A 27,906-nucleotide genomic window follows, 5' to 3' on the forward strand; every position below is an offset into this window, starting at 1 on the left:
TTTTTTCGATGGTAATGCGGATCGTGTCCATCTCTAGTCTCTACCGATCTTCTTTCAAGTTTCTCCACTCTATCCTCTCAGGATCACCAATGGGAGAAGGTGCACATTTACACCTTCTCCACCTATCAGTGCAATGATAGAAAAGAGGGGGAGATAAATGGGAACAACTTCTTTCATGCCTCACATTCCAACCATGAGAGGTCTCTCTCATTCCTGCTTGCTGCACGACTAAGTGTCCTAGCGAAGCCCAGTGCCCCAAGCATATTCACTGCCCCCACTTGAAGGTTTGGAAAGTGGCTCATAGGGATCTTAAAAGGTTTGTTTTGCACTGGGGAGGGGAGCAGCTGGTGGTGCCATCAGCCAGTTCCTTTCTATGCACTTTTACACACAATGGAAGGAAAGGCCAACGATCATCCATTGTCAAGGAGGGGTTTCCTCTAGACTCCGAGTCCTGGACTGCAAAGGCTCATGTTAATATACAGACAAACAAACAAACAAACAAACAAACAAACAAACAAACAAACAAACAAACAAACAAACAAACAAACAAACAAACAAACAAACAAACAAACAAACAAACAAACAAACAGTTAGAGGGGACCTGCAGAAGGACCTGGGCAGACCTGTGTACCAGCGGCCTTGCACTGTTGTCCTTTGCTTAGACGCCACATTGTGACTAAATTAGTCTTCCTAAGATAACGGGTCCAGGAGCACCAGGGGGAACTTCATCTAACCCAGAATGACATCCAATCTTTTCTGGTCTTTTTAAAATTAAAACTGTAAACCCAGGATTAAAGAACAGAGAGAGGCAGAGCTGTGTATACGCACACCCAAATCTTTCCAGATCGGTGACTTGTCTAAACTCCCACTTTTACTAGTAAAAAAAAGAGTAAAGAAAGAGGGTTGTCCTCTATCTCTTATGAACAAAACCAAAGATCTCCCACCCACTCCTCCCTTTCACATTGTACACCCATTATTGAGGGCACCCATCTGACTGCACTTTATCATATTTTGGGTATGGGGTGAAACAATATATTATGGTCCTGTCATTAAGTCAAGAGGAATAGATTGAGGCCTAATCAATGAAAAGGATGTTGGTATGCAAAACTGTGGCCTACTTCTTGGTCAAAAGGAGTATAATATAACATTAAGAACTGTTGAAGAACCACAGTCGCTCAGGAGCAGCACCAGGCATGTATTTGTCTCCCCCACACCCACCAGGGACTTGGACAATTGGTCACTGTGAGGAAAAGTGCTGCTGGGAGGAGTGAAAGTGGTGTGTTTGATCAACTGATCTTGACAAAAGCCCTGGAAGACTGAGAGCCTCGCTACAAGTGACATTTTACACGTGAAGGACACTTGATCATTTTTGCAAGTCTTTCTGGGAACTGAAGTCCCTCTCCCCCACCCCTTTTCCTTCTGTTCCTTCCCCTCTCTGTTAGAATGTCTGCCTGAAGAGACAGAGAAAGCCTACGGCAACAGCAGCTTTTGCAAATCGTCTTGCTGGGGGGTGGGGGATGCTCTGGAGAAAGCTGACATGTCGGTGAAGTCCTAGTGTCTTTCCCCTCTCTGTTAGAATGTCTGCCTGAAAAGTCAGAGAAAGCCTGTGGCAACAGCAGCTTTTGCAAATCGTTCCTCCAGTCACAAGCCTGCTCTCAACGATCTTTGGGGGCGGGCAGCTGCAACTTCTCAGCTTTCTCCAGAGCATTCCCCCCCTCCCCAAGCAAGATGATTTGCAAAAGCTGCTGTTGCCGTAGGCTTTCTCTGTCTCTTCAGGCAGACATTCTAACAGAGAGGGGAAGGAACAGAAGGAAAAGGGGTGGGGGAGAGGGACTTCAGTTCCCAGAAAGACTTGCAAAAATGATCAAGTGTCCTTCACGTGTAAAATGTCACTTGTAGCGAGGCTCTCAGTCTTCCAGGGCTTTTGTCAAGATCAGTTGATCAAACACACCACTTTCACTCCTCCCAGCAGCACTTTTCCTCACAGTGACCAATTGTCCAAGTCCCTGGTGGGTGTAGGGGAGACAAATACATGCTCTCACTCATAGTCTTTCAGGGTGCGCTCTCTCTTTTGGTGTAAATGGCAAATTTATTCCCCAATAAAATGTCAGCTGGTTCATAGCTCCCACCTACACATCAACCAGTGTAGTTTTATCTTTAGGTTTCTGCAAGCCTCCTTGCACACATAGAAATGTTAGCCTTGATCCAATCATATAGCTTCAAGTCCTCAAGTCTTCAACGGCAGCATAATCAAGTATATTGTAATGGGAGAACTTACCATAGCAAGGCCCACTCCACCGAAGACAGAGACACTCAACATGAGCAGAGTCCGCTCTGCATAGTGATGAGTTAAACGTCCAATTACTAGGCCCTGGAAAACCTATGAAAAAAGGAGACAGCAGACATATAATGTCAAATACACAGATGATTTAATGGTCAAAATGCAAGCCGAAACTTAAGATTAATGTTTGCATAGTCTCAGAAATCCAGTGCTGTAACTATGGCTGCTTCCACACAGAGGTTCTGTGCCACACTCCCCACCAAATAGCAGTGTGTTTTGGAGGGCTTTCAAATGACATTGTCATACCTACCTTCTACATTTTTCCTGGTTTTGTTGTATTTCTTCCCAAACCTGCTTTGGTATAATCTTTCCTGAAACTCAGAGTGGGTTTGGGTCCCCTGCCCACATCTGGTGCCAATTCTGCTTTCATTTTTCCTTGCACTTGCCATTTGCCCCCATCTCAGCTGAGTTTTTATAAAGATCAGCAGTAGGCATATCACCATAGCATTATAGCAGTATTATGATATAGCTACCGTTGTGTTTAAATTCAACAACAACAACAAAATTCTGGTGACTGTCAGGGGGGAATGGAGGAAAGAATGGAGAAACCGGCCACCTCCCTCATTCCCACCGCAAATTCATGTGGGTCGAGGAGCAGCACGAGGCATTTCATCTTGCCTGGAAAGCCTTCTGGCTTTCTTCTATGATCCCATTTTCTCATTTTTCCTCTTCATTTAATTCTGGGTTAGTGTTTTTAGTTGGAAAGGGAGACTGGTAGCCAGCATTGCAACCTGTCCCGTCTCCCAATTTTACTACTAAAAAATAGAGGGAAAAGAGGGCCATCTTCCCTCTACTTCGCTTCCTGTGAAGGAAAAACCCTAGCCCTCCCTTTCAGTGTGCTTTTATGCACAGCACAAGGACAGACGGGTGGCCAGGAGTCCCAGCCAGGGCTCCTGCAGCAGGCTAGGGAGGAGGATTTATCCAAATGGCCACTCATTGTGGAAATGAAACTATAAGGCACAGGGAAACATGGCATAATAGCAAGATTCAAAGGTAAAACTTACTGGCTTTGTCACTAAAGCTGAGGGTTTTTTTTTTTTTTTTAAGTTTCTGTGCTGTGCCAGACCAGTTGGCAATGAAGCGATGTCTTGCTTGTGCACCTGGCTGGTGCTGCTTGTTTCCTGCCCTTGTGTGCACCTGACCACTGCCGACTGAAAATGAACAAACTGAAATTGAGCCCAGACAAGATGGAAGTGATGCTTGTTGGAAAGGCAGAGATCCTGAAGGACATTATACTCCCCACTTTCGATGGAGTTTATCTGACCTTTGCAGACTCAGTTAAGAGCCTATGAATTATACTAGATCTAGCACTATTACTAGAAAAACAAGTTAAAGCAGCCGCAAAAAATGCTTTCTACAACCTCTCTCTAGCTTGGAAAATGGCTTCTTACCTTAACATGGCCAACCTAGCCACCTGGATTCATGCTATGGTAACATCAAGACGATTATTGCAATGCACCATACATAGGTCTCCTATCTAAACTAACTAGGAGAATCGAGTTGGTGCAAAACGCTATGACTCGACTGTTATCAGGAACGAGCAGGAGCATGAACATCACTCCCATCCTACAGTCACTCCATTGGCTACCCATTAGTTACCATGCTCAGTTCAAAGTATTGGATATCCCTCACAAAGCTCTTCACAACCTTGGTCCGGCATACCTACAGGACTACCTCCCTCCCTATGCTCCTCCATGACAGCTCCCTATGCTCCTCCATGACAGGGCATTTTAACTCCTGAATCAGCTGCTCATCGGGGACCTCCCCCAATGAGTGGCTGAGTGCCGCCACTGTTGGAGCCAGGAAACTCCTTGGCTCCAACACTGGCGGACGAAGGAGGTGGCAGGGATGCAGGCATAAGCCTGCATTCCCCCCCCCCCCCGCCAGGTGCTCCATTCACCTGCCTATGTTGGGGCCGAGCAGCTCCTTAGCCCCGACATCGCTGGGCGAACGGAGGCAGTGGAGATTGCAGACTTAAGCCTGCACCTCAGGCAGCAGCAAAGGTCTCCAGGCTCCAGCCACTGCCGCCGCCACCACCGCCACAGCCGTGGCAACCCCGCTGCCCAGCTGATGTCCCTCTCGCTCTCCCTCCAACCAGGTAAGTGGGTGGTGTGTGTGTGGAAGGGTTGCCAGGGGGTGTAGAGGTTGCCCCAGAGGGGGTGGGAGGTGTGGGTGAGGGAGTTGCCCCACACACTTCAGCATGCTCCGAATATTTACGGAGCATACCGAAGCAAGTAAAATAGCAATTATGCTATTCCCAAAAAAATTTCCCGCTTCAGGTAAACCCGAAGTGGGAAACCCGAATATTTTTGGGCTGCACACCCCTAGCACCAAGTACCACGAAGCTGAGTGTTGGGTTTTTTGCTGGGCTTGGCATTCCCTGCATCCCCTAGTGGCTGCAGACAGAACTGTACCAAAAATAAACAAATGCATTTGCTAAATGAATGATTAATCCAGCTTCAGGGGCCTTCGACAGTTGACAGAGCCCCAGGAATTTTGTCTCCCTTTCTTGGTGGCCCTGTGTATGCAGACATGTGCTGTTTCTCCAGTTCAAATTGCTCCCCAAGTTATTCCATCTCCTTCTTCCCATGATTCGAAATGCATGCTTGTGAGGACAAATATGTTTGAAAGCCCTTCAATGGAATTGGCTGGAGGGGGGCATTTTCAGCAGAGAAGTGGCAGGCAATAAAGGGGTTAAGCACTCTCCCTTTTTCTCCACTCTAAAGTCTGCAAATCAGTTTATTCTCCAAACTCCTCCTGAAGCTTTTCCCGCTAATTAAAAGTTATCAGAGTTTTGTTACATGCATTTGCAAGAAACTTTTAGTTAGTCTTCAAATGCCTTTAAGGGACTTTATTTATTTAAAATATGCACAACCTGCTTTCTCAGCAAGTGTAGCTAACTGAGGCAGCTGCCAATTTTCTGCAATTATAACAATGAAACACATCATTCAATCAATAATGAGGAAGCAATATAACCACATCAGCCACATTAGAATACTTCAAAAAAGATCAAAAGGATTAATAATACTACCAAAGAAAGTTTGGGAGGCAGATATGACAATCAGGAGGAAGAGAAAAGGGTGGGGGGACTATCAATGCAAGCTCTCATCTCCAGAGAAGTGCCTGAAAGCAACTGTCAGTTCTGTTGCTTCAGCTCCGGTTGTGGCTTTGAGCAGTATTTGGATGGGAACCACATGTAAGCTTTTTTGGGCTCTCTGGAGGAAGAACAACATATACAATAAGGTATATAGTATTAAAATGCACACATCTCCTGTGGGGTGTACCATGTCACTATAGTTTAATTACATATTTTTGATTTAATTCAACCCCCCCCCTTGAGATCCATTCCCTACACAAAATTTCAAACACACTCTAATCCAGATGGATACTGTTTGAGTCCAAAGGGCAGACGTTCCAGCTAGTCAAGCCAAGTTGCGGATGATACTTAAAGGGCAACGGAGGCCGCGGGGAACTTCCTGGTTGCTGCCGCCTGTGCTTGTTGCATGGAGTTTGGTTGCGCAAGTCAGTGTTGCCACAGTTTAGTGATGACGTGATCAGTGACTGATGAGAAACACAACTCTCTTCTCATCTGCTGGCATCTTTTGGGGAGCCTTCTTTTTTTAAAAAAATTTCTTTACATTTAACATTAAAATCAAATCATTGGAAGTTGTACTCTACTCTGCCGTATGATAACTAGTGAATTCTACTTATCCAGAGATGCTTATTGGGGGAATGGGGATGCTAAACGGGGAACAGCAACAGAAAATGTCCAAATTTTGAGGATTTTCCAGCTTGTTTTATAAATACAAATATACACAATATAGAAATGGAAGTATAGCTATCCATCCACAGCTTACCTATGTTGTTCTGCCACCAGTTGTACATACACAGGATACTGAACTTTTGTTACTGGGATTTCAGAAATGGCTCCACTACAATTAGGCCCCATCTTTGAGTGACTGTGTAGAAAGAACTTTCCATAGAAAAGCATGATGTCTAAAGTTGTGTGCCTGTATACGTGTCAGTTGGAAAGAGACAGATGAGAAAAGGAGGAGAAGTGCATATAGTGGTTACTTGGCACACTACAATTATCTCTGCACAGACAAAATGTAATGTGGAAAGGAGGATGGTGCCCCAGCTGGCTAGCAATTGAAGACTGGAAATGCCCTCAAAGCCAAGGCTGTGGAACAAGTGAGTGAGGATCTGTGTCCATCATTTTCTAATCCATGCCCAGATTTGGAGGCTATGGCAGTGCTCCAGGAAGGGTAATAAACAGGAGAGAAGAGGCTTGCAAGGCAGATATGAGAATGATACAGTGCATTCCTGTTGTTGCCATCTCTTCCAATCAGCATTGAATGTCCTACTGGGAGTCAGGCACAGGGGAGGTAGAGCTCAGAGGAAGGCCCACTTTCTGCTTCCTGTAGGAATCGCTGCAACTCATACCAATCCTGATTTTCAGGCTTCGATGATGTCAGGCACTAACTATAGGTAAAATTGAACGATCAAATTAGTTAACCTCCAGCTATCTATTCATGTCAACTGGAAAGCTATGAAAAATTGCTAAGGTATAATCATTCATTATTTTCCCATGGCTGCAAAGAGGTTTCTACTGATCTGCTTTACCAACATGTTCCATGGCAATGAAAAGTTGTAGTTGTAAATATGAAGAGTTATTGGTGTACCACCATTTTTCCATCTTGTACTTAACCTGCCTTTTGAGCCAGGCCTGAATAGTCTGTATCGTCTTTGTCCTATGCTGGTAGTCTCCTCAGGAGTCAGTTGCTTGGCCAGCTAGCCTGCAAGGGAGCTGGAGGCTTAGGGCTTGAGGCTGGGAGTGGAGAGATAGGGGGCTCAGAGCCTAGAGCTTGGACCACAAGGCTTGTACAAAGTGAACCAGTTGCTCCAGCACTGAAACGCTGCCAAGTCTCAGACTAAATAGGCCCAGCTGCATCTGCCAGCAGGTGTTGGGGACTCAGGAGGCTTTGCTCTGGCCACGGTCCTGTAAGAAAGTATCTTAGCCAGAGTCCTATTCCAAGTTTCCAAGGAGGTGGTGAGCTACAAGACTTGCACTTCATCTTCTCTGTGCCCCCTCTGTCTGGGCCCTTTCCCACCACCGTTCCTACAGCGTAGATGATCTGGAGAGGCTATGGGCCCTGGATCTTGTCCTGCCTGTTGGGGGCCAATGGTGGTCTTTGAAGCAGGCGGCAAGGACTCGCAGGCTCTGGTAGAGTGATCTCTGGTGTGTGGTCAATCAGTGCTTCTGCAGCACCAGGCCTGTCCTGACCCTGCTGCTCTCAAGGCTCGTCCTCTGAGCCCTCCACGTCTGAGTCACTGGCCTGGTCAGAGGGATGGTCAGAGGGGGTCATGATGACAGTCCTGGAGATCTTGTTTTGGCACTCGAGAAAGAGTTTGTTTTCACATTAAATGTATGCTTCTTATGCTCCTTAAACTTATGAGAGCTGTAGGAGAATAGCATGCTCACCACTTATCACTGCTTATCACTTGGTTTTGATGTATTACTCCTCTTCAAGGCCAGTTAAGAAAAAATATGCACATGCACAAGTGAAACAAGTATCCTAAAACCTATATACCCATGAGACCACCCCACCAGGGGAATCTTGGCCCAGACTCCTGCTGCAGTGCAGTGCTGTGCATTTTGCCAGAGGAAAGCCTGACTGCTGTTATACTTTAGGGATTCCAAGCAGCTCAAGGGAACTGTGCATGTATTGTCCTTCTGCATCGATTCTTCCATGAATATGGATTCTTTTCTGTTAACTTCTCAAGATTGCTTAATATCACAAGAACCATGGCCCCTTGGAAATACAGAAGTTAGTTTTTTAAAATACTTTTTTAAAAAAAAGGTCAAGAAGTAGATGGAAGCAAGGAAACAGAAAAGGAAATGACATATGAAACAAAAAACACACCTTTTTAAATATTAAAGAAATCATCTGGGGCTCAACAAGACCTCCTTCCCCCAGAATAACCTAGACATTGGAGAAGAAAAATTTATTCCTATTTTTATTATCCATTTCCTGATTCATAATTGAAAGACACGTAACTCCGATTACTGTATCCTGCTTGCTACTGTTAGAAACAGAGTGCTGCTATATGTGGATGCCTAATCTAGCTAAATGCTTCTTTTGTTTCTTTGTCTCATGCTGACCAGCAGCCGCTTTTGAGACACTACTTTGGAAGTAAAAAAAAAAGTCTTCCACCACTGAGCAGCACTTATGGGGCGGGGGGGGGGGGGCAATACTTTCACAGGAGAGTGGTGGTAGAGATATAGGGTTGCATCTGCATGTCATGCACTAATTACAAATTTACCTATCCTCATTACACTCTTTCCCAAACCTGCTTTACTCTGATCTTTTGGAAAGAACACAGGCCAAGCATGTTAGCATGAGCCTGAAAAGAATGGTGGATATTTTCCTGTCCTGCAAAGTCCCCATCCTCATTGGCACCCTTTTCCCACCACTGGCCTCTCGTGGGTGCCATTTGCCCAACTTTCTTTTTCCTGTGGTGCTAACTGCAGGGTTTGTTGCATTTTAAAAAAACACACAGTAACTGATATTACACTATAATGATCTATTGCCCCTTATGTATTTCCATTTCAAATTTTAGTTGTTCTGAATTCCCAGTTTTCATATTTTTTTTTAAAGTCCCTAGCCCTTAGAAGTGCAGGCAGCTTTTATTCTGATTGTATAGAATGAATGGGGAGGAGAAGCTGCAAGACAGCAGGTGGAATATTATCGCTATGCCAATATTGTCCAATAGCATTATAACCATTTATTTCAAATTTTAATAGAACCATTTTAGCTAGTACATAAACAACAACAAAAGGTTGTGAGTCACCACAGCATCCATGACGACCATGATCTGACAGCCAATGAGGAGCTGCTGCAGAGCATATATGGAAAAGTCTAAGAAAGATTAGAAGGAAATGTGCAGAAAAGTACCATGTGAGGACGTGCCATTGCCAATGGGCATGCCTTTCCATTTGCAGCGGTGATTAAAATGATGTGGAGAATCCTTGCTGTATGGAAACAGCCATAGTTGGCTGATGTTCACGCTACCCATTCTGCAGCCATGACTCCACACTGCTCAGTTAGCATCTCTCCAGCTTCTACAGTTGCCTGGTGGTGATCTCTGATCAGGGTATATTGGAAGTCTCTCCTCATCTGTTTACAATTCAATAGTAGAGGCCTTTCAGCCTCAGGTGACAGGGAAAGTTCTATATTTAGGCAAGATGAGGCAATCTCAGGTGGTTGGGTGGGCAGCAGCAGCATCCTGCTCTGCCACCACCACTTTCTTGTATCCATTGCTATCATCCTCACACAGTTCTCTGACTGTAGCTCACTACTACCACCTTTAAGCAGCTTCTCCACAAACTTTTCCAGATTTTTACAAGAGTTCAGGAAGCCCTACTAGGTGTGTGTAGCTCGCTACACCATATTTCATAATGCATGGGGATTGAAGAGGTCAGGAAAATCAGTTGCTTTTCCTCTACTTTTGGGGGAAAACATTAAGTTCACTTGATTTCATCACTGTTAACATGAAAAAAGTTGGCTACACATTACAATTAGAGGGGAGAAGGAACCCCCTGAATTGAATCAGTGTTCAAGAATTCATGATTACCACACATACCACATTCTTTGAGATGGATACACCTTCTTAGCATATGGCAAGGGAGAAATGGAAAACTACCAGGCAAGGATAGGGCTGTCACCTTAATTTTTCTACCACAATATCCTCCCATTGGCTTGCAATGTGGAGTGTATGAGCATGTAACATCACAAAGATCCCCCAAAGAAAGTTCTTCATCATGGTATCTTACAGCAGAACATGTTTGACCTGTTGAATTCTGCTTGGTATACCCACAAAAAAGAAGCTTAGAAAAAGGGAAGAAACCCTCATCACAAACTACCACTGTCAAAGGAGACTTCATCAGCTTTCACATGTAAATAAGATCTTACTAACCAAAATGATTTTTCAAACTCATATTTTTATAGGAACTTAAAGGGAACTCTGTGTTGAACTCTTAAACAGCTTATAAATTTTCATCCATATCACCTGACAGTAACTAGAATAAGGAACAGAGATAGGTGAGAGTGCTGTAGCATACCACAGAACAATTACCACATAATACCTGAACCTTGGCCGCTGGTTATTTCAGCATAATTCTATGTCATTATATGGGATGAGACAGAATAATGGCTATTCAGAATCAGGCTGGACATGTTCTAACACATACTCATATTCAGGAACCATCATTAGCACAGCGTGACAAGTAATTTGTGGCTCCTTTTCATCGAGAGTGGTTAAGTAGCACCAAGTGTATCAAACACTTCTTTAGAAGTGAGCACTCACATCTTGCAACTTTCCAATTCACCTAATGAGACCTCAAAGAACTGCCATAAAGGACTGGTACAGCTAGGTTGAACTGGTAGCTCCTATGAATAATCCAGCAAGTATTATATTAAGGGGTGGAGGTTACACCAATCGCCAGATATTTTATGAGCTCAGGAACACTGACTCAGCAGCATACACCCAAAAACCTGTATATTGTAGTTGCAGTCTATGTTACCCAGACCTTCTACTTGATCCACATAAGAACAGCACCAGACTGCTGATATTTTGAAAATCTTCTTAGAGCTGTCTTTTTGACTGTGAAGGTGTGCTTGGAGCCTCTTTTGCCAAGTGTCTTTTCAGCCAACATTCCTTACCTACCTCCTCCAGTCTGATATAAGGGCTTGGATGTCATGAAGAGTGGCACTCCTCAGAGATATTCAATGCATACTCCTTATTGTGCCAATGAACAAATATCTAATAATAAAATGATCATTGGGAGATGATCTCCAAAACATGAAAAATAATTATAATAATGCCTATATATTTATAAAATGAGGGACCTGCAAAGACTCACAGGAGAGAGGAAATCTCATTCTCCTCTCCCCTGACACAGCCCCTCTGGTCTCATGCTGCATGGACCACTGAAAAGGTAATCAGTGGTGGCTTAGGGGTGAACAGATGAGCACCTGAAGCTGCCTTATCCTGAACCAGACCACTGGTCCGTCAGAAACAATACTGTCTACTCATCCTGGCTGCAGTTCTCCAGGGTCTCAGTAAGAGGTCTTTTGCATCTCCTGCAGCCTGATCCTTTTAACTGGAGATGCCAGGATTGAACCTGGGGCCTTCTGCATGCCAAACAGATTCTCTACCACTGAGTCACAGCCCCAAAGGGAGAAAGCAAACTCCAGGGCTGAAGCACCTCCCCTCCCCTAACATTTGTGCTTTTGAGGAATTTCAATCCCTTGGGGGTTTTTTTTACATTTTTATATTTTTCAGCAAAGCCCAGATTTGCAGGAAAATATACCCTAGCCATGGTGTGTGACTTTTTTTATATGCATGGTGGAAGCCGCCTGTGGGAAGTGTTTTCCCTAAATGTTTAAAATCTTGGAGCCATGTAATACTGTAATGCAGCTACATCAGAGTTGCATCAGAAAGAGAGAGAGAGAGAGAGAGAGAGAGAGAGAGAGAGAGAGAGAGAGAGAGAGAGAGAGGCTCACCTAAGGCCACATGGAGAGGTCATGCTGAAGTGGATTTTGAGTTGGACTTCCTGACACTTAACAACAAGTAGTGCAGCATACCAGCACCCCAAGATAGAAAAACTGCAGAAAATTTAACATGGAACTTAATCACTCAAATGGGTGGCACAGTTAGGCTTTCATAGTTAATGTGCATGTAAGGCATGAAGGACAGATACATCTAAGCATACAAGAAACATTTGCTGGGAATAGATCAAGATGGGTAGCCATGTTAGTCTATCTGTAGCAGTAGAAAAGGGCAAGAGTCCAGTAGCACCTGTAAGACTAACAAAATTTGTGGTAGGGTATAAGCTTTGCTGGGAAGTTATGGCCAAGTAAGATTTCCTTCTTAAAGGTGCCCTTTAAGAATGTCCATGTATGTCCAAAGTATTGCAGGAGACATCAGGGTACTACCAGTGTAATAGCAGCAGACAAGACTGTCCTGCAAAAAGTTAAGTGTTCTTAATAATCTTTTTTTTTTTTAATTTTATTGGATTAGAAATTATGTAAATATTCCATACAATCATTTCCCTTTAAATAATTTATGTTCTAACCCCCTCCCTTTCCCCCCTTTTGTTGACTTCCAACAGTTTCCCAACCCCTTGTCTATCTTTTTTCTTACTCATTTCAAACTTACTTTATACTATTAAACCTACTTTCATTCTCTTCTAAGCTTATATATTATGTTATAACACAATACTACCTTTATTCCCTTCCCCTTTTACCTTATAAGACTAACTATTACATTTCTAGCATATATTCTTTAATAATATAACATTTTATCCATTTACTATTCTCTTACTTAATCACGTCAATATGGGTCAACCAATTTGACCCATACTCCACATACTTCTAAATGCTTCTATACCGCTGTATACATTCAATATATGTCAATCAATTTAACTTATAATCTATGTTACTATATACTTCTTTCCCTTTTTTTAAAACATAATTTATCTATTATACAGTTATCAGCCAGAAATATATTTAGTTAACTTATATCCTTATAATTCTTATAATAACACCTCTATTATTTACTACTATATGTGGTAATCAAATAAAATAATTGCTTAGAACTCCTTGTTTAAATTCCCTCCCCCCGGTATAGTCACTTCTCTCTTCTTTTATTGTATTTCAGTAATTTTCAAACTGCCACAGTTCTCCTCCAACCTCCCATTTTTTCCCCAGATAATGTTTCAGCTTCTCCCAATCCGTGTTAAACTGTCCTGGATCGAGATCTCTCAGTTTCCTTGTCATTTTGTCCATTTCCGCCATGTACAGCAATTTATAAATCCAATCCTCAATAGTTGGCACTTCTTGTACTTTCCATTTTTGCGCATATAAAAGTCTAGCCGCTGTTGTCATATAAAATAACAATGTCCTATATTGTGCTGGAATATCTTCCATTCCCAAGTTCAGTAGCAGCAGTTCTGGGTTTTTATTAACTTGAAATTGTAAAATCTCACTTATTACTTCTATTATTTCCCCCCAGTACTGCTTAGCTACCTCACAAGTCCACCACATGTGATACAAAGATCCTTCATGCTTTTTACACTTCCAGCATTTATTAGACATGTTCGGATTCCCTAATGCAATTTTCTTTGGTGTCAAATACCAACGATAAATCATTTTATAGACGTTCTCTTTAATGTTGGTGCATGTCGTAATCTTCAACGTATTTTTCCACAAGTATTCCCACGCCTCCATTGTTATTTCTTTGTTAAAGTTTATTGCCCACTTCACCATTTGAACTTTGACTGTCTCGTCTTCTGTAAACCATTTTAACAACACTTTATAAGTCTTAGAGATTTCCTTTTTATCCTCTTGCAAAATTACCTCCTCTAACTCCGAATTCTCCATTCTTATCCCTCCCTTCACACAGTCTGAATTATAAAGATCTCTAATCTGTCTATATTGAAACCAGTCATAACTTGGAGACAACTCCTCCTGTGTCTTAATTCTTAGTTTAGAAAATTCTATTCGCGTTATCTCCTTATACGTTAAACACTGTTGTTCATTGTCGACAGCTCTCGGATCTAATACTTCGTATGGAACGACCAAGGAGGGAATTCCATCCTGTAGGTAATTTTTATATTCTTTCAAATTGTAAAGAGGCTTCTCCGAATATAATGGTGTAGAAACATAGAATCTGCTTTTACTTTGTCATACCACAGATATGCGTGCCATCCAAATATTTTTTTGTATCCCTCTAAGGCCAGTTGTTTGCGGTTTTTCAACTTCATCCAGTCTTTCAACCACACTAAACAAATTGTGTCATGGTAGAGTCTTAGGTTGGGCAGCTGCATTCCACCTCTCTCCTTTGAGTCCTGCAGTACTTTCATTTTAACTCGAGGCTTCTTGCCTGCCCAGACAAAGTCTGATATTTTCCTCTGCCATTTTTCAAACTGCTTAGAGTCCCGAATAATTGGTATTGTTTGTAACAGAAACATCACTCTTGGCAACACATTCATCTTAACTACTGCAATTCTTCCCAACCATGACAAATTCAGTCTATTCCATTTAATCACATCTCGCTCAATCTGAGTCCACAGTTTCTCATAATTATTCTTGAATAAATCTATGTTCTTTGCAGTCAATTCAATTCCCAGATATTTCACCTTATTTGTTACTTCACAGTCTATTATCTCCATTAATTGCTGTTGTTTTTGTTTAGTCATATTTTTACATAGTATCTTTGACTTCTTTTTATTTACATAGAATCCTGCCAGATCTCCAAACTCCTTAATTTTCTCTATTACCTTTGGCATATTCTCAATTGGGTCTTCCACAATTAACATTATGTCATCCGCAAATGCTCTGACCTTATAGGAAAACTCTTTTATTTTTATTCCACGGATTGCATCGTCTTCTCGAATCTGTATCATCAATATTTCCAGAACCAAAATAAACAACAGTGGAGACAATGGGCAACCTTGTCTTGTACCTTTACCTATAGTCAGTTTCTTAGTCACCTCGTCATTCACCACAATTGCTGCACTCTGGTCCCTGTAAATTTCTTTCACTGCTCTTATGAATCTTTCCCCCATCTGTAGCTGTTCCATGGTGGCAAACATAAAGTCCCAGTTCAAATTATCAAATGCCTTTTCAGCATCCACGAAGAAGAATCCAACCTCCTTGTCACAACGCTTATCATAGTATTCAATAGCATTTATAACTGTCCTTAAATTGTCTTTGATTTGTCTATTTGGTAAAAAACCAGCTTGTTCCTCCACAATAAATTCGGACATCCATCCCTTTACTCTTTCCGCCAATATTTTCGCAAAGATTTTATAATCATTATTCAGTAACGAAATAGGTCTGTAATTTTTAATGTTGGTCAGGTCTTGTCCCTCTTTAGGGATCAATGATATGTTAGCTTCATTCCAAGTATCTGGAGTTCTTTGGTCCTTCAAAACTCTATTGATCACTTCTTTTAGGAATGGCACCAGTTCATTAACCATTACCTTATAAAATTTAGCTGTCAGTCCATCAGGTCCTGGCGCCTTTCCCAAATTTGTTGACTGTATTGCCTTTCTTAACTCTTCTTCCGTCACTTCACTATTCAGTTTATCTCTCCATCCTTCCGAAATTACTGGGAGTTTCATTTTCTCCAAATATCTTGCTATTGAGTTTTTATTCACTTCTTTTTTATTGTACAACTTTGCATAAAATTTGTAAAAGGCTCTGCTAATAGCAGTCTGTTCCAGGAGTACTTTATTGTCATCACATATTTTATTTATTATCCTCTTCTCCTTTCTCTTCTTCAGTTGCCACGCCAAATATTTCCCAGGTTTATTTGCGCCCTCAAACGACTTTTGATTCATTCTCTTAAGGTTCCATTCCAGTTCTTTATTGTTCATTGCCGTCAACTGCTCTTGAAGGATTCTAATATCCTGATATATCTTCTTTTTCCCTGGTCTTTTCTTTAAATGTATCTCTTTGGCTTTTATTTTCTCCATAATCTCCTGTCTCTTCTCTTCTCTTTTTTTCCTGGCTCTTCCATTTAAGTCCATTAATATGCCTCTGATTACTGCCTTATAAGTATCCCATACCTTATTGGTTGGTACTTCTCCATTCATGTTGTGCTGTATGAAGAACTTAGTCTCCCTTCTCAATGTCTCCATATTTTCTCCCTCTTGTAACAGATCCTCATTTATTCTCCATCCTCTCCTTTTAGTTCTTTTTCCAAACCCCCACATAATTGGGTTGTGATCTGAGCCTACCATGGGCATTATTTCCACATCCTTAGTCCAAAGCGCTAAGTCCTTTGAGGCCCAGATCATGTCAATTCGTGATAACGTAGAGTGTCTCGCCGAGAAAAACGTGTATTGTCTGCGTTTAGGGTTCTGTCTTCTCCATACATCCTCCAAAGTTTCTTGTTGCATTAATACAAAAAAAGTCTTTGGTAATAATCTTCTTTTCTTTTGTACAGTTGCTGATTTCTTATCCTGATCCAAATTAGTAACTCCATTAAAGTCCCCAGCAAGAATTATCTGGTCATAAGAAAGTTCATCCAATTGCTTCCTCAAGTCCTCAAAGAAGCTTTCTTTTGCTCCATTAGGTGCATAAATTCCAATCACCAACACTTTCTTTAAGTTCCATATACATTCCACTGCTAAAAATCTGGCTTCCGCATCTCTCAACACTAATTTTGGCTGTAGCTCCTCTTTTATATACAGTACTACTCCCATATAGGTTTCTTGTAGACACACAATATCACATTTTTGTTTTAATAGCCAGTGGAAAATGTTTTTTCTCTTGTTGGGTGAATTAAGTCCGTTTACATTCCAAGATAAAACTTTACACTCCATATTCATAGCCTTGTTGTTGGTAAGTCCTTTTCATTGTCCCTAATGAACTTTTCCATTTCTAGTTCAGATCTAATGCGCTTTTTCACTCCGCCAAATTCAAAGGACATTCCTTCAGGCATTTCCCATCTATACCTTATTTTCATGTCCTTCAGGATCTGGACTAAAGTTTTGTATTTTTTCCGGTCTAGCAGCACCGATCTGGCTAACTCCTTCATAATAATAACCGTCTTGCCATCAACCTCCAATGGGTCTTGAAATTGCTTGCTCACAATCATTTTTCTTATATTTCTAGTCGTGAACTGCACAATCACGTCTCTTGGTAATTTCCTCTGGGTCGCAAATCTTGAATTTATTCTGTACAGCACATCTAGGGTAGCCACAGTTTCCTCCTCCTCCTTCCCCAGGTACTCAGCCAACACGTCAGTGATCTGTTCTTGGGCCGTCTTTCCTTCCACTTCTGGCAAGCCACGAAACCTCAGCTGCTTCTCCATGTGTTTACTCTCCGCAACTGCCATTCTACCCCTCATCACCCTCATCTCAGTTCGTTGCGTGTCTGCTAAAGTCTCCACTGCATTTTCTACTACATTGACTCTTTGTTGTGTCGCTTGCAAATCATTTTGTATCGTTTCCATACCTTTTTTCACTTCTGCCAGTTCATTCTTAAGTGTCTCTTTAAACTCTTTTGCCAGCTCGGGTATCATGTCCTTAAGCTCCTTAATCCCTTCTGAGAGTTTTTTGTCCAAGTTCTCTATCGCCGCTTGACACTCTTTTTTCGACATCGTGGGGCTTGCTTTGCCTCGCTCCCACGAGTCCACTCGCTTCCTTAGCTCCGTGGCGTTTAACTTAATGTTCTCTTAGTTTAAATGTCCCGGTCTTATTCCAAAAAAGTCAATTAAAGAGTCCAAAATGTCGGGCGTCTTTTCTCTATGGTTTCTCTATGGTTATTCCCCTTTATTTGTAATCCAATATGGCCTACTTCCTCTTCCGCTGAAGCCGCGACTCTTCCCCTTTCAAAAATGGCAATTCCCTTCTTTCTGTAGTCCAGAAAGGGCCGCTCCTCTCCAGCAACTCTATCACTGTTACGTACTTCCTGTTTCCCGGCCTCTCACAGCAATTCTCGCGATGGTGAAACTTTCTCACAGCCTGCTATCTCTTTGTTACCACAGGTATGTAAAACAATTGTCCAATTTTCTTAATAACTTCTTTTTACTTAGTCCTTTTTAAAATACATTTCTTGCCGGAACTTCCCCTCCTTCTAATCAATCTGTTGCAGTTTTCCAATCTACTTTAATGTTTCTTTACTTTGAATAATCTGTCCCGTTTCAAGAGATAGTAATCTTTACCTTCTTAAACGCTTTCGCGGGTTGTAATCACTGTTTCAGTCTCCAATTCCCTTCAATTCTTCTTATCCCTGTTGAAGCTTGGGCATGTAGGTCTTATGCCAACCGCATTGGCTCCGGAGCTACTGCAGAGATCTTGGCAAAACCTGTCTTCGGGTCGGACCTCAAGGGTCGGGAGAGAGTCCGTTGCGCAGGACCCCCCCTCGCCCGAGATCAACGTGCCCTGAGGTTCTTGAGCGTACTAAGCCTGCTCTCCGCCTGAGAGCAGTTGGCTGCGGGCAGTTTCGGCCCCTCCAGCCCTCAAAACAGCAGTCCGGACAGCTCAGCTTTAAGATCTGCGTTAGACCTCCATGGATCCCAAACCGGAAGTCCAGTGTTCTTAATAATCTTTACTGTAGCTTTAAGGTGTGGGAGGAGAGCGGACAAGAGAGAGAGAGAGAGAGAGAGAGGCTCACCTAAGGCCACATGGAGAGGTCATGCTGAAGTGGATTTTGAGTTGGACTTCCTGACACTTAACAACAAGTAGTGCAGCATACCAGCACCCCAAGATAGAAAAACTGCAGAAAATTTAACATGGAACTTAGTCACTCAAATGGGTGGCACAGTTAGGCTTTCATAGTTAATAAGGACTCAACTACTTCTTATGGTTTCTTCTGTTCTTTTGAAATATTTTTACTTTTGCAAATTCACCCTTGGGGATTGCTTTATCAAGGAGGATAGCTGCATGGGGAAGGGGGGATTCATTTATTTTACAGTTTGCCTTTTTCACTGAGACTCAGGCAGATTACAAAATTTAAAACAATGCCACTAGAACACTGTAAGACCCACAATTAATCTTTAATCATTTTCTTTATATAATATTTTATTTTAAACCCTTTTAACTCATTCATTTATTTATGCTGAGCTAATTCCCCCGCCCCATGGGGAAAATAATACTGGTCATGTTAACTTTTCCCATCCAGGAATAAAAGCAGCTTAAATGTGGGTTTTTTCCTTTAGGAAGAAAATGGCAGGGGAGGAAAGGATTAACATTTTCCTCTATTAGAATGATGTTTTCCTTGCTAAAACAATCACTGAGGTTGCATTTGCAAAAACAAAAAAGTCCTTTATAATAAAATGGAAGAAGCAGGTACTGTAAGGTTGTAAAACCTTAATCATGGAACTTGACATTCATGCAAACACTCCTGAAAGTTGCCACATTGTAATGAAAACAAGACATACATTATACGGATACACTCAGATTAAAATTAAGTCTGTCATTAGGTTTGCTCATAGAAATTGTCTGTTTTCTAGGGAAATACCTCCATGTAGCTTTGTGTAAGCATACATGAAATGCCAGATGGGAACGTACTACAAACCAGAGAACTTCTGCATGCAGTTCCCCCCCCCCCACCCGCCCACCTCCTCAATTCTGGATTTGGAGACTTCGTTGTAGACTTCCCTATTGCGAAGTTTCCATAAGGATGCTGCCGGGGCCTCTTCTCGCCCAGTAATGTGCTTGTCTTTGTAACATGACCTCTTTTGAAGTAGCATGAACAGAAGGCTCTTTACCTTAACTGGAATCTGATCTGTCATTAATATACAAAAGAGGAAGGAAATAGTTTGCAAGTGACATAATAAGAGCCGCCCATGACTGTGTACACACGCTGCAGGTGAAACAACTTTGTCTTTGTGTCTTTTCAAAGACAGATAAGCCTCTGAACCCTCAGTGGAAATATTTAATTGGAAACTCCCAATAAATACATTCTAACAAGGAAATCTATCTTTCTTCCCTTCACAAGCCCATTACAATGGTTATTGTGCATAAGGTATTTTTAGATCTGAAGGTAGGAAAATACACAAGAGAGATAAACTTAAATCACATTGGGAGGTACCATAACAGCAGTTCTTATCTATGGAGCATTATTTGGAAAAAAGAATTTCTGAAAGTAGCGAAGTCTGACACTGGGTTTGCTCATGGAAAAATGCTTGTTTTCTAAGCACTTCCCTCCCGTTAATATAAGAATTGCAAGATGGGCATTTTCGCAGTGAGAAAGGTGGACTATAAATGAAGGAAATAAATGAGTAAATAGTTACATGTAGATCTCAATTATTTCAGAATACAGGGATTATCCTTCCAAATTGTGGTATGGATTTGTTGATTTGGTTGAAGTGTCTTTGGTGAAAACATCTACCTTTTACAGGTTTCCATATTGCAAAACAATTAAATTTCAAATAGATGGTTTCAGACAACATTCATGGGCTTCCTGGGGCTTGCCCATATTGTACTTGGAGACTTGTTCATCTGTAAGGTCTATAAATCTCTGGTTTCTGTTGTCTATTTGTCTGTTCTACAATATATTTTTATACTGAACCGTGTTCATTTCCATTATAAAATCTCCCTCCCCATTTCAGGTTTAGAAGTAGGGAAAAAAACTGGTACAGGTCAAGATAGCTCTGTCAGATTTCCACTGACTACTTTCCTTATCACACAGCCATTTATTACAGCACTTTCATACATTTCCAGCAGCCTTCAACGGCCAATGTACTCCAAGGAATTTTCTGAATCCAGCCTCAGATGGATTTGAATTTATTTGCCTAATTAATTTGAGCCTTGGCTCTCCAGTTGGCTCACACATATTTCCAGCTCCATGACTGAGCTCTGGGAACATGTGATTGTATCACACAGCAGAATGAAACTATGCATGGGTGGAGATGTGACTGCAGGGACAGAGCATCTTCATTGCATGCAGAAGGTCCTTGACATCTCCAACTAAAAGAATCAAGTGGTAGGTGATGTGAAAGACCTCGGCCTGTGCCCCTGGAGAGCCACTGCCAATTAGAGCAGACAATAATAACCTTCATAGACCAATGAACAGTCTCAGTATAAGGCACCTTCCTCTGTTCACTTGTGAGGAACATGCACCAAATACATTTCCTACACTCTTGAGTAACCAGAACAAGCTTCAAAACATCTGATATTAAGGGGGAAATAACTCTTAGGTGTGATCTGTTTCTTAAGTAAGCACTGGTCAATTACTGAAGAGAGGGCCTGTGTTAAATGGTAAGGAGCCAATTGTAATAGCCACCTGAAGGGCAAGCACAGGTCTGCACAATTGCCAGTGTTTTTTTGCCAGTCTTATGTTTCCAGGCTCCCTTGATATTCATGGAGATTGTACAACTGCAGTTCTTAATGGACTGAGTCCTTTGACTACTCATTATATTTGATGCACAGATGAAAAAGGAGACAAACTAAACACAAAGCATCCCCTCATCTTCTCAGAACCAACCAGTAATTCCTGGCTGCCTTAGGATGCTTTGCTGAAAGCAAATGCTGTATGGCAAGAAACCAGAAATTCAATGCAGAGAAAGGGATTGGCTTATACTTAAATAAGCCTTGAGCCCATAATCACTGCATTCATTTCATCTAGTGGTGGTGGATTTAAAACAATGCTTATAAGGACTAGCTGAAACTTTAGTTTTCCCATAGGGTAAAATTGCTTCCAGGACTTAAAGGAGAGAGAGAGAAATCAGAACTTAGTTTGCATTTATGACTCATGCAACTGCTAGTGCTGTGCTAAACTGAGACACACCCATCTTAGCCGGTTGATGTCAATGGACTGAGAAGGGTGTACCTCTGCTTAGGATGGTACTGCAAATGTGCAGAAAGGTCCCTGGCCTGGGTTATTTGAATAAAGTTTCTATACAGATAGTGAATAACAGTATCTACATACATCTATAGATCCATCATTTGAATGAACTGAGGAAAGTAAGCAACAGTACCATGCTCTTGATAATAGACAAGCATCTTCTAATTAGATATTGTATATTGAGATTAACAGCTCTTTATTATAATAAACATCTTTAATGAAAACTGGAAGCAGACAGACTGAAGACTCAGGCTCAACAGAGCCCAATGTATACTTGTAGAAACCATAGCCACTTTTACAACAACCAATCCAATGTAAGCAGCTACAATCCTTTGTTTGCATGAACTATATACAAATATCTATTTTTCAGCACAGCGATTGGACTATAAGGTAACAGTTCTGATTGGCCGTGCTGGCACTCAAACACCAATAGCTTTGTAGGCCTCAGGAGCCTTCGTTCTACTCAAGAAATGCATAACAGTAGACCTCCACTCATTCATCTGTCATGTACCTCTTACACACATTCTACATCATAAAGATGATCCCTCACCTGAAGGGCAAGTTGACCCCTTCTTGGAAGGCGTGGGCAGACTACTTACCTAATCCCTTGTGCTATTGGGAGCTTCCTCCAGAATGTATACTGGCATAAAGACAAATACTTACACATCATCATGATGGTTGAACAATTTCCTTATTTAACTCAGCTGCTGGCTCTCCTCCATCAGATTGCCTATGCGGCTGTCACTTAATGATGAGTCTTGAGTAATTCTAACTTTGTTAGAATTGTTCCACATTCTGAATGCCATAATTGCTTCAGCTCCAAGTTAGGACTCTTTCTTGAAATCATCCTCTTTAAAGAACACATTGTGTTCTTAAAATATTTGTGATTGCCTTCATGCCATTAAACCTTGTCTCCTCTCACCCATTCATTTGTTTTGCTTTCTGCTTGAGCCCCAGAATCCATGCCAAATATTTTTTGTTAAAAAAAAAAAAATCAAGGCATCTGGGAATAAAGGTCAAGGGGCTAGACAAATAGACGAAATAAAACAGAACTCCAGTCTAGACATGGGCATGAACAGAAAAAAAACAACGAACATGGTGTTCGTTGTTTGTTGCCATCCACAAACAATGAACACTGAGGAACATGATCCTGTCATGAACATGTTTGTTGTTCGTTGTTTGTTGTCCGTGGGGGCCAGCAGGCTCTCCTCCAGCCATCAAGATCCCTACTGCACCACTCCCAGAAACCCTACCTGAGCAGGCAGCAGGAAATAATAAATAATATCTTGGCCCCAGACCATGGCAGCAGCCCTGGAACCTGAAGGGACAGATCCCTATCCCACCACACACAAAGAAAATCCAAGCTCCAATTCACTCACCCTGTCTCTCTAACAGTAGCTGTCTCTCTTTGAAAGCCAGAGCTGGGAGCCCCCCTCCCCCCTGGTCTTTTCCTCTTGTAACATATTTGGAGCTCCAGGGCAACAGCAAGAGTTCAGACAGAGTTCAGACAATCCCTGCCTGCGTTGCCATGGGACTTGATTGCAGGTGCCAGACTGTCTGGCTTGACAAACAGCAATGAAGGAGGCTTGCAACGACCACCAGTTTGTTTAGAATGGGGCCTCACAAACAGCTTGTTCGCAAACAGCAGATTGGGCTGTTCGTGGGTTTTTTTTAGTTCGTATTGCTGTTCGTGCTCATCTCTACTCTGGTTCTTTTAAGAAAAGGCCCTCATCCAGCTACAGCCATAGGGATGTCAATTGTGTCACTCGTCCTGCTGAACATTACTCATCCAAGTAGACCAGCAGAATCAGTGCCCATAGCAGAGTGCAAACCAGAAACTATACCAATAACCCCCAAGCTTGTTGATGCTTCTTTCCTCCTACTTCCCATTTAGTACTATTGTTTGTTGGGGGTTGTGTGTGGGGGACCTAGTCAATAGATCCTACAATTCTTAAGATAACATTGACAACTCAAAAGCAGTAAATGTTTGAGCCAGACTTCTCTTTTAGCTGACATTAACCAACTGTGCAATCAAGAATAGCAATGGAGGGCAATGTATGCAGTTCTTAGCCATGAGATTTGGGTCCCTCCTGCTATGGATGATACATATCTGTTACCTTACTTCCTGGCAGATTTCACGGCCTTTAATCATGATCCCATTTCAGAACCCCTGAAATCTAATGAATGGCATTCTCAAGAGGGAACCTATGAGAAGCTGTACTAAGAAGGTGGAATTAGAAGAAATTCCTCCGAAACACACTCTTGTACAAGCAGATCAAGCTTCATGAATGGAACAAAAATTCTCAGTTTCTGCCAATTCATACTTCTTGCTCCCATCCACCATTCTCACCTTGTGGTGTTCCTAACAGTCCTAACATTTAAGAATGGCTTCTTGGGGTCAGGATGTAGGGGACCATACTCGGAAAGACAAGGCAGAAAGATCCTTTCCACAAACTCACTTCCATTTGGATCCAACCCATTTATTTATTGAAACTAGGCAGGGCTAAAAACAAGCAAGTGGCAGATAATAGGCTCCATGCTGCAAACCAGTCAAAGGAGGAAAAAGGATGTACATTTATTAGATATTCTGTACATAGATATAGAGGATTTTGAATTAGAGCCACACTACATATGACACTAGAGTTCTGTGACTGAGGCTCCAGATGTGTAGTCTGTCTTGAAGAAGCAACTACAGGAAGTGGGACAGTCTGGGTCAGTGACAGAGAAAGGACCTTTTAAAATTGCCCCCTGCCCATATTGTTTCCACAACTGCAAATGTCCTCATAGCCTGCTTTAAGCCCCAGCAGGGAGGAAGGGGGGGTCTGACTGGGGAAATGGCACAAGGAGAATTAAAACACACCCCTTCCTAGAGCTGCAGTCCTAGTCTAGATTATCCCCACCCCCGCAAAAAAAGATGTTCTTTAGGGCCAGATCACGTCTGGACTGGAGTTCCAGTCATGTAACCCAAGTGTCCTATGTAATTTGGTCCCAGGTACAGGCAACATACAGACCTCAGGCAAGATATTATCCCCAGGTTTCTTTGTGCACTCACTGACTTTTGCTTGGGCCAAGCATCAGTTTTTGGAAAAATGTTTCTAGCCTTCACAAGTGCAGAGTTACATTGACAGTATGAACCATGTGATGTACTAGAGACAGGGCAGCCTGGTGAAAAGAGATCATTAGGGGATGTGGCACTTTCAGTGGCCACCTCAAATTTTCTACGTATTGGAAATTAACAAGTTTCAGTATAAAAATACATTGTGGAGTAAGTACAGTGTGCTCATAATCTTTCACTTGGCATATACCTTCGCCTGGGAAGTTATAAGCAATTTATGTTTAAGTATGTGCAACTACATATGGAAATCAGTGGCACTTTCTAGATCATAATTCATTTCTGATGTGGTCTTCAGGGCTGAACAAATTGTGCAGCCACGAAAGTCACATGATGTGTGTGTGCGTGTGTGTGTCTTGATGGACATAATTAGCCCACACTTCCTTCCTTTGGGAAACTGTAAGCCTCTTCCAGGCCTGAAGGGCATCCTCATAAAGACAAATCTTTTGGCACAATTCAGTACTTCAAGGTTTAAAAAGCTTCTTACTGCCACCTAATGCAAAGAGCATAAAAAATGACTGAGGAGGCATAGATAGAAAGGAAAAGGAACTGTGGAAGTGACTAAAAGTGGCAGAAAACAACACTGTTTTAAGGAGGAAGAAGAAAAGATCTAATATTTTAAAGAGGCAGTGACAGTTGTATTGGAGAATATTATTTCCAGGGAGAAAAAAACCTCTCCCCTCTTCATGATTTGAACCCCTCCCAATCATGTTCTTAATGTGGAATGTGTGCTATGAGTACATACAAACAAATGGTGTTCTCTTCAGAGTGCAGCAAATGCCTCGTTATTTCAGAAACATAATGGGTGTGTGCCTGTTTGAGATTTCATTTAACCATGGTATTCAGATCTGAATGTGTACACACACACACACACACACACACACAGAGGGAGGGGGGGGAATGTGAGATTTAAAGCACACAGGACCATGGTACTGTCTGCCTTCATTTCAGTGAAGGTCAGCCACCTTTCTCTCCTATTGCTTAAAAAGCAAATAATCCCAAGGCTTATCTAACCTGTCTCAGGGAGGGGAGGAATAGCTTTTTCAGATCTGTGCAAAGCAGAAGAGAGACTGACAATAATTTCTTCAATAGAGGGTATAAGAAATGGCTGATTCTAGACCCAGAGGAAGGCAACAACAACAAAAAAAACCCAACCCTCCAGGATCCCCAATCTGGCCTGCAGAAAATTTCCTTCCTGACCCCCAAGTGGCAATCAACATTATCCTGGGCATTATTATTATTATTATTATTTGCATTTCTAACCTGCCCTTCCCACAAGCAGGCTCAGGGTGAGATACAGGAGTTATAAAAATACAATACAAATATTAAAAACAATTCATAAAACAACAGTTCATAAAATCAACAAACAGATAATAACTGTCCCAAGATGGGGTCAATTCCAGATTCCTGCCCATCAGCATACAGGGGGAGGGAAGTGGACAGATAATGTACTGCAACCCATATGTGGGTCAGCAGTACCGACTAAGAAAGGGGCCCTCCTTCCTTCCTTTGCTTGAGCTTGGTCTTCAACTAGTGCTAATTAGTCATGAAGTTCAAATGCTGGTGTCTTAAACTGAGGTTAATTTATTTCCCAGTAACTGCGATTGAAACCACAATTTATGAAGGTACTCAGATTTGAACTAATTGGAGTTAGCTGAAAACTTTTTGTATTCCATCTGAACATGCTGAACAAGGGGAAGGAGGGAAGGAGCACGCAAGCCTGGTAATGAATCTGGATCATGCCTATCAGGAACACATTCTGGCTTGTTCATCTCAAACAAGCCAATCCTAGCTATAAATGAGGTACAAGTAAAATGGAGAGTCTGTTAAAGTATTTTTTTATCAAGTAGCACTCCTTCAATTATATCCAGGAGAAATTGACTGTCACATTAATTTAGCCTCCGAAAGCTTTTTGTTCAATAAACTTTAGTACACTGTCACAGAAGCAAAACAGCACTCCATATCCTGAAGCCCAAAAGGCACCATAATAGAAATTACTTCAGCAGAACTAAGGCATTACATGTTCCGCAGCCTGTATCAAATATCTTCGGACAGCTTCACATAGAAGCTTAACCTGAAGGCAGCTCTAGCAAATCTTATGACAATTTCTTTAATGTCCTATACCTTAGTAAACTAAAATTAAAAGTCTCATGACACAATAGTAAAACATGTCATCTTAAAAGTAGCTTCTAGCACTTGTGAGTTTGGATCCAAAGCAGTGAAAGCACCATTTTAGATAAGCCTAACGGCTTCCATGCATGCTGTGGTTTTTTCCCCTTAGCACAACAAATAAACAGTGACACCCCTGCCATAAAACAAGATGCTTGAAACAACCCCTGCCTTCAAAACCAGCATTCCATCCTGCAAGGTGCACAGCTCCGAAACCTCCAGTTCCCTGGCTTCAAGCTTAGAGTGGCAGTAAACCCTTATTTTAGTCATGCACCTTAAATATTCAAAAAGGAAAAATTGAAGATCCTTACATGTACCTCTCACTTTAGCCTTTGTTTTACTCAAAAAGCAGTGGATTAAGTGTTACAGTTCTTTTGGAGCAAAGAGAATTCCTCTTGAGTGCCGATTGACGCTTGTATGTATGCACACGCATTACAGGTGCAGGATGCTTCCCAGTAAAACTGGGGTGACTGGCAGCTGAACGTACAAAATGATCCCACTGAAAAACACTGCATTTGAGGTGACGTTGAATGGATGTGGAAGTTCTATTTGTGCTGTTACAGCTGTGATGGTACATTCACACATTGTAATAACTGACTTGACTGTGTGAATCTATCAGCTACTCAAGCACAGGTCGATCTTTCCGATCATATCTTTCAGCATGCTCCATTCAATTTGTCATCACTTGATATTTTAGTCATCAAGTGGTGAACACACATGTGGCAGCAGCTGACCACACTATGTTCCTCATGACAGAGGAAGAGCTTTCCTTAACAAACTAGGGATACCTCTAAACCCCGGTGGGAGCAGGCAGGAATGGCATCCACGTTCCATTTGCTGCTGCCACAGGCCCCACCCCACTCCTCTTTTCCACTGGTTTGCCTGTTCACCCAACTGTTTCCCATAAAAGACACTGGGAA

General features: G+C 41.9%; 1 protein-coding gene across 3 annotated transcripts in view; it reads right to left on the reverse strand.

The window, feature by feature from the left end:
* SLC22A18 (solute carrier family 22 member 18) overlaps positions 1-27,906 on the reverse strand; it is a 121,705-nt gene that overhangs the window by 17,254 nt on the left and 76,545 nt on the right. For 2 of the 3 annotated variants that reach the window (XM_054971598.1, XM_054971601.1), the window contains 2 exons: positions 3,346-3,492; positions 2,279-2,380 (listed from right to left, as the gene is read on the reverse strand). In XM_054971598.1, coding sequence (XP_054827573.1) covers positions 2,279-2,380; positions 3,346-3,492 — 249 coding nt within the window. The remainder of the gene's footprint in view (positions 1-2,278; positions 2,381-3,345; positions 3,493-27,906) is intronic. The other variant, XM_054971600.1, reaches the window with a different exon arrangement.

This window comes from Eublepharis macularius, chromosome 2 (assembly GCF_028583425.1).
Source record: "Eublepharis macularius isolate TG4126 chromosome 2, MPM_Emac_v1.0, whole genome shotgun sequence".
NCBI lineage: Eukaryota > Metazoa > Chordata > Lepidosauria > Squamata > Eublepharidae > Eublepharis > Eublepharis macularius.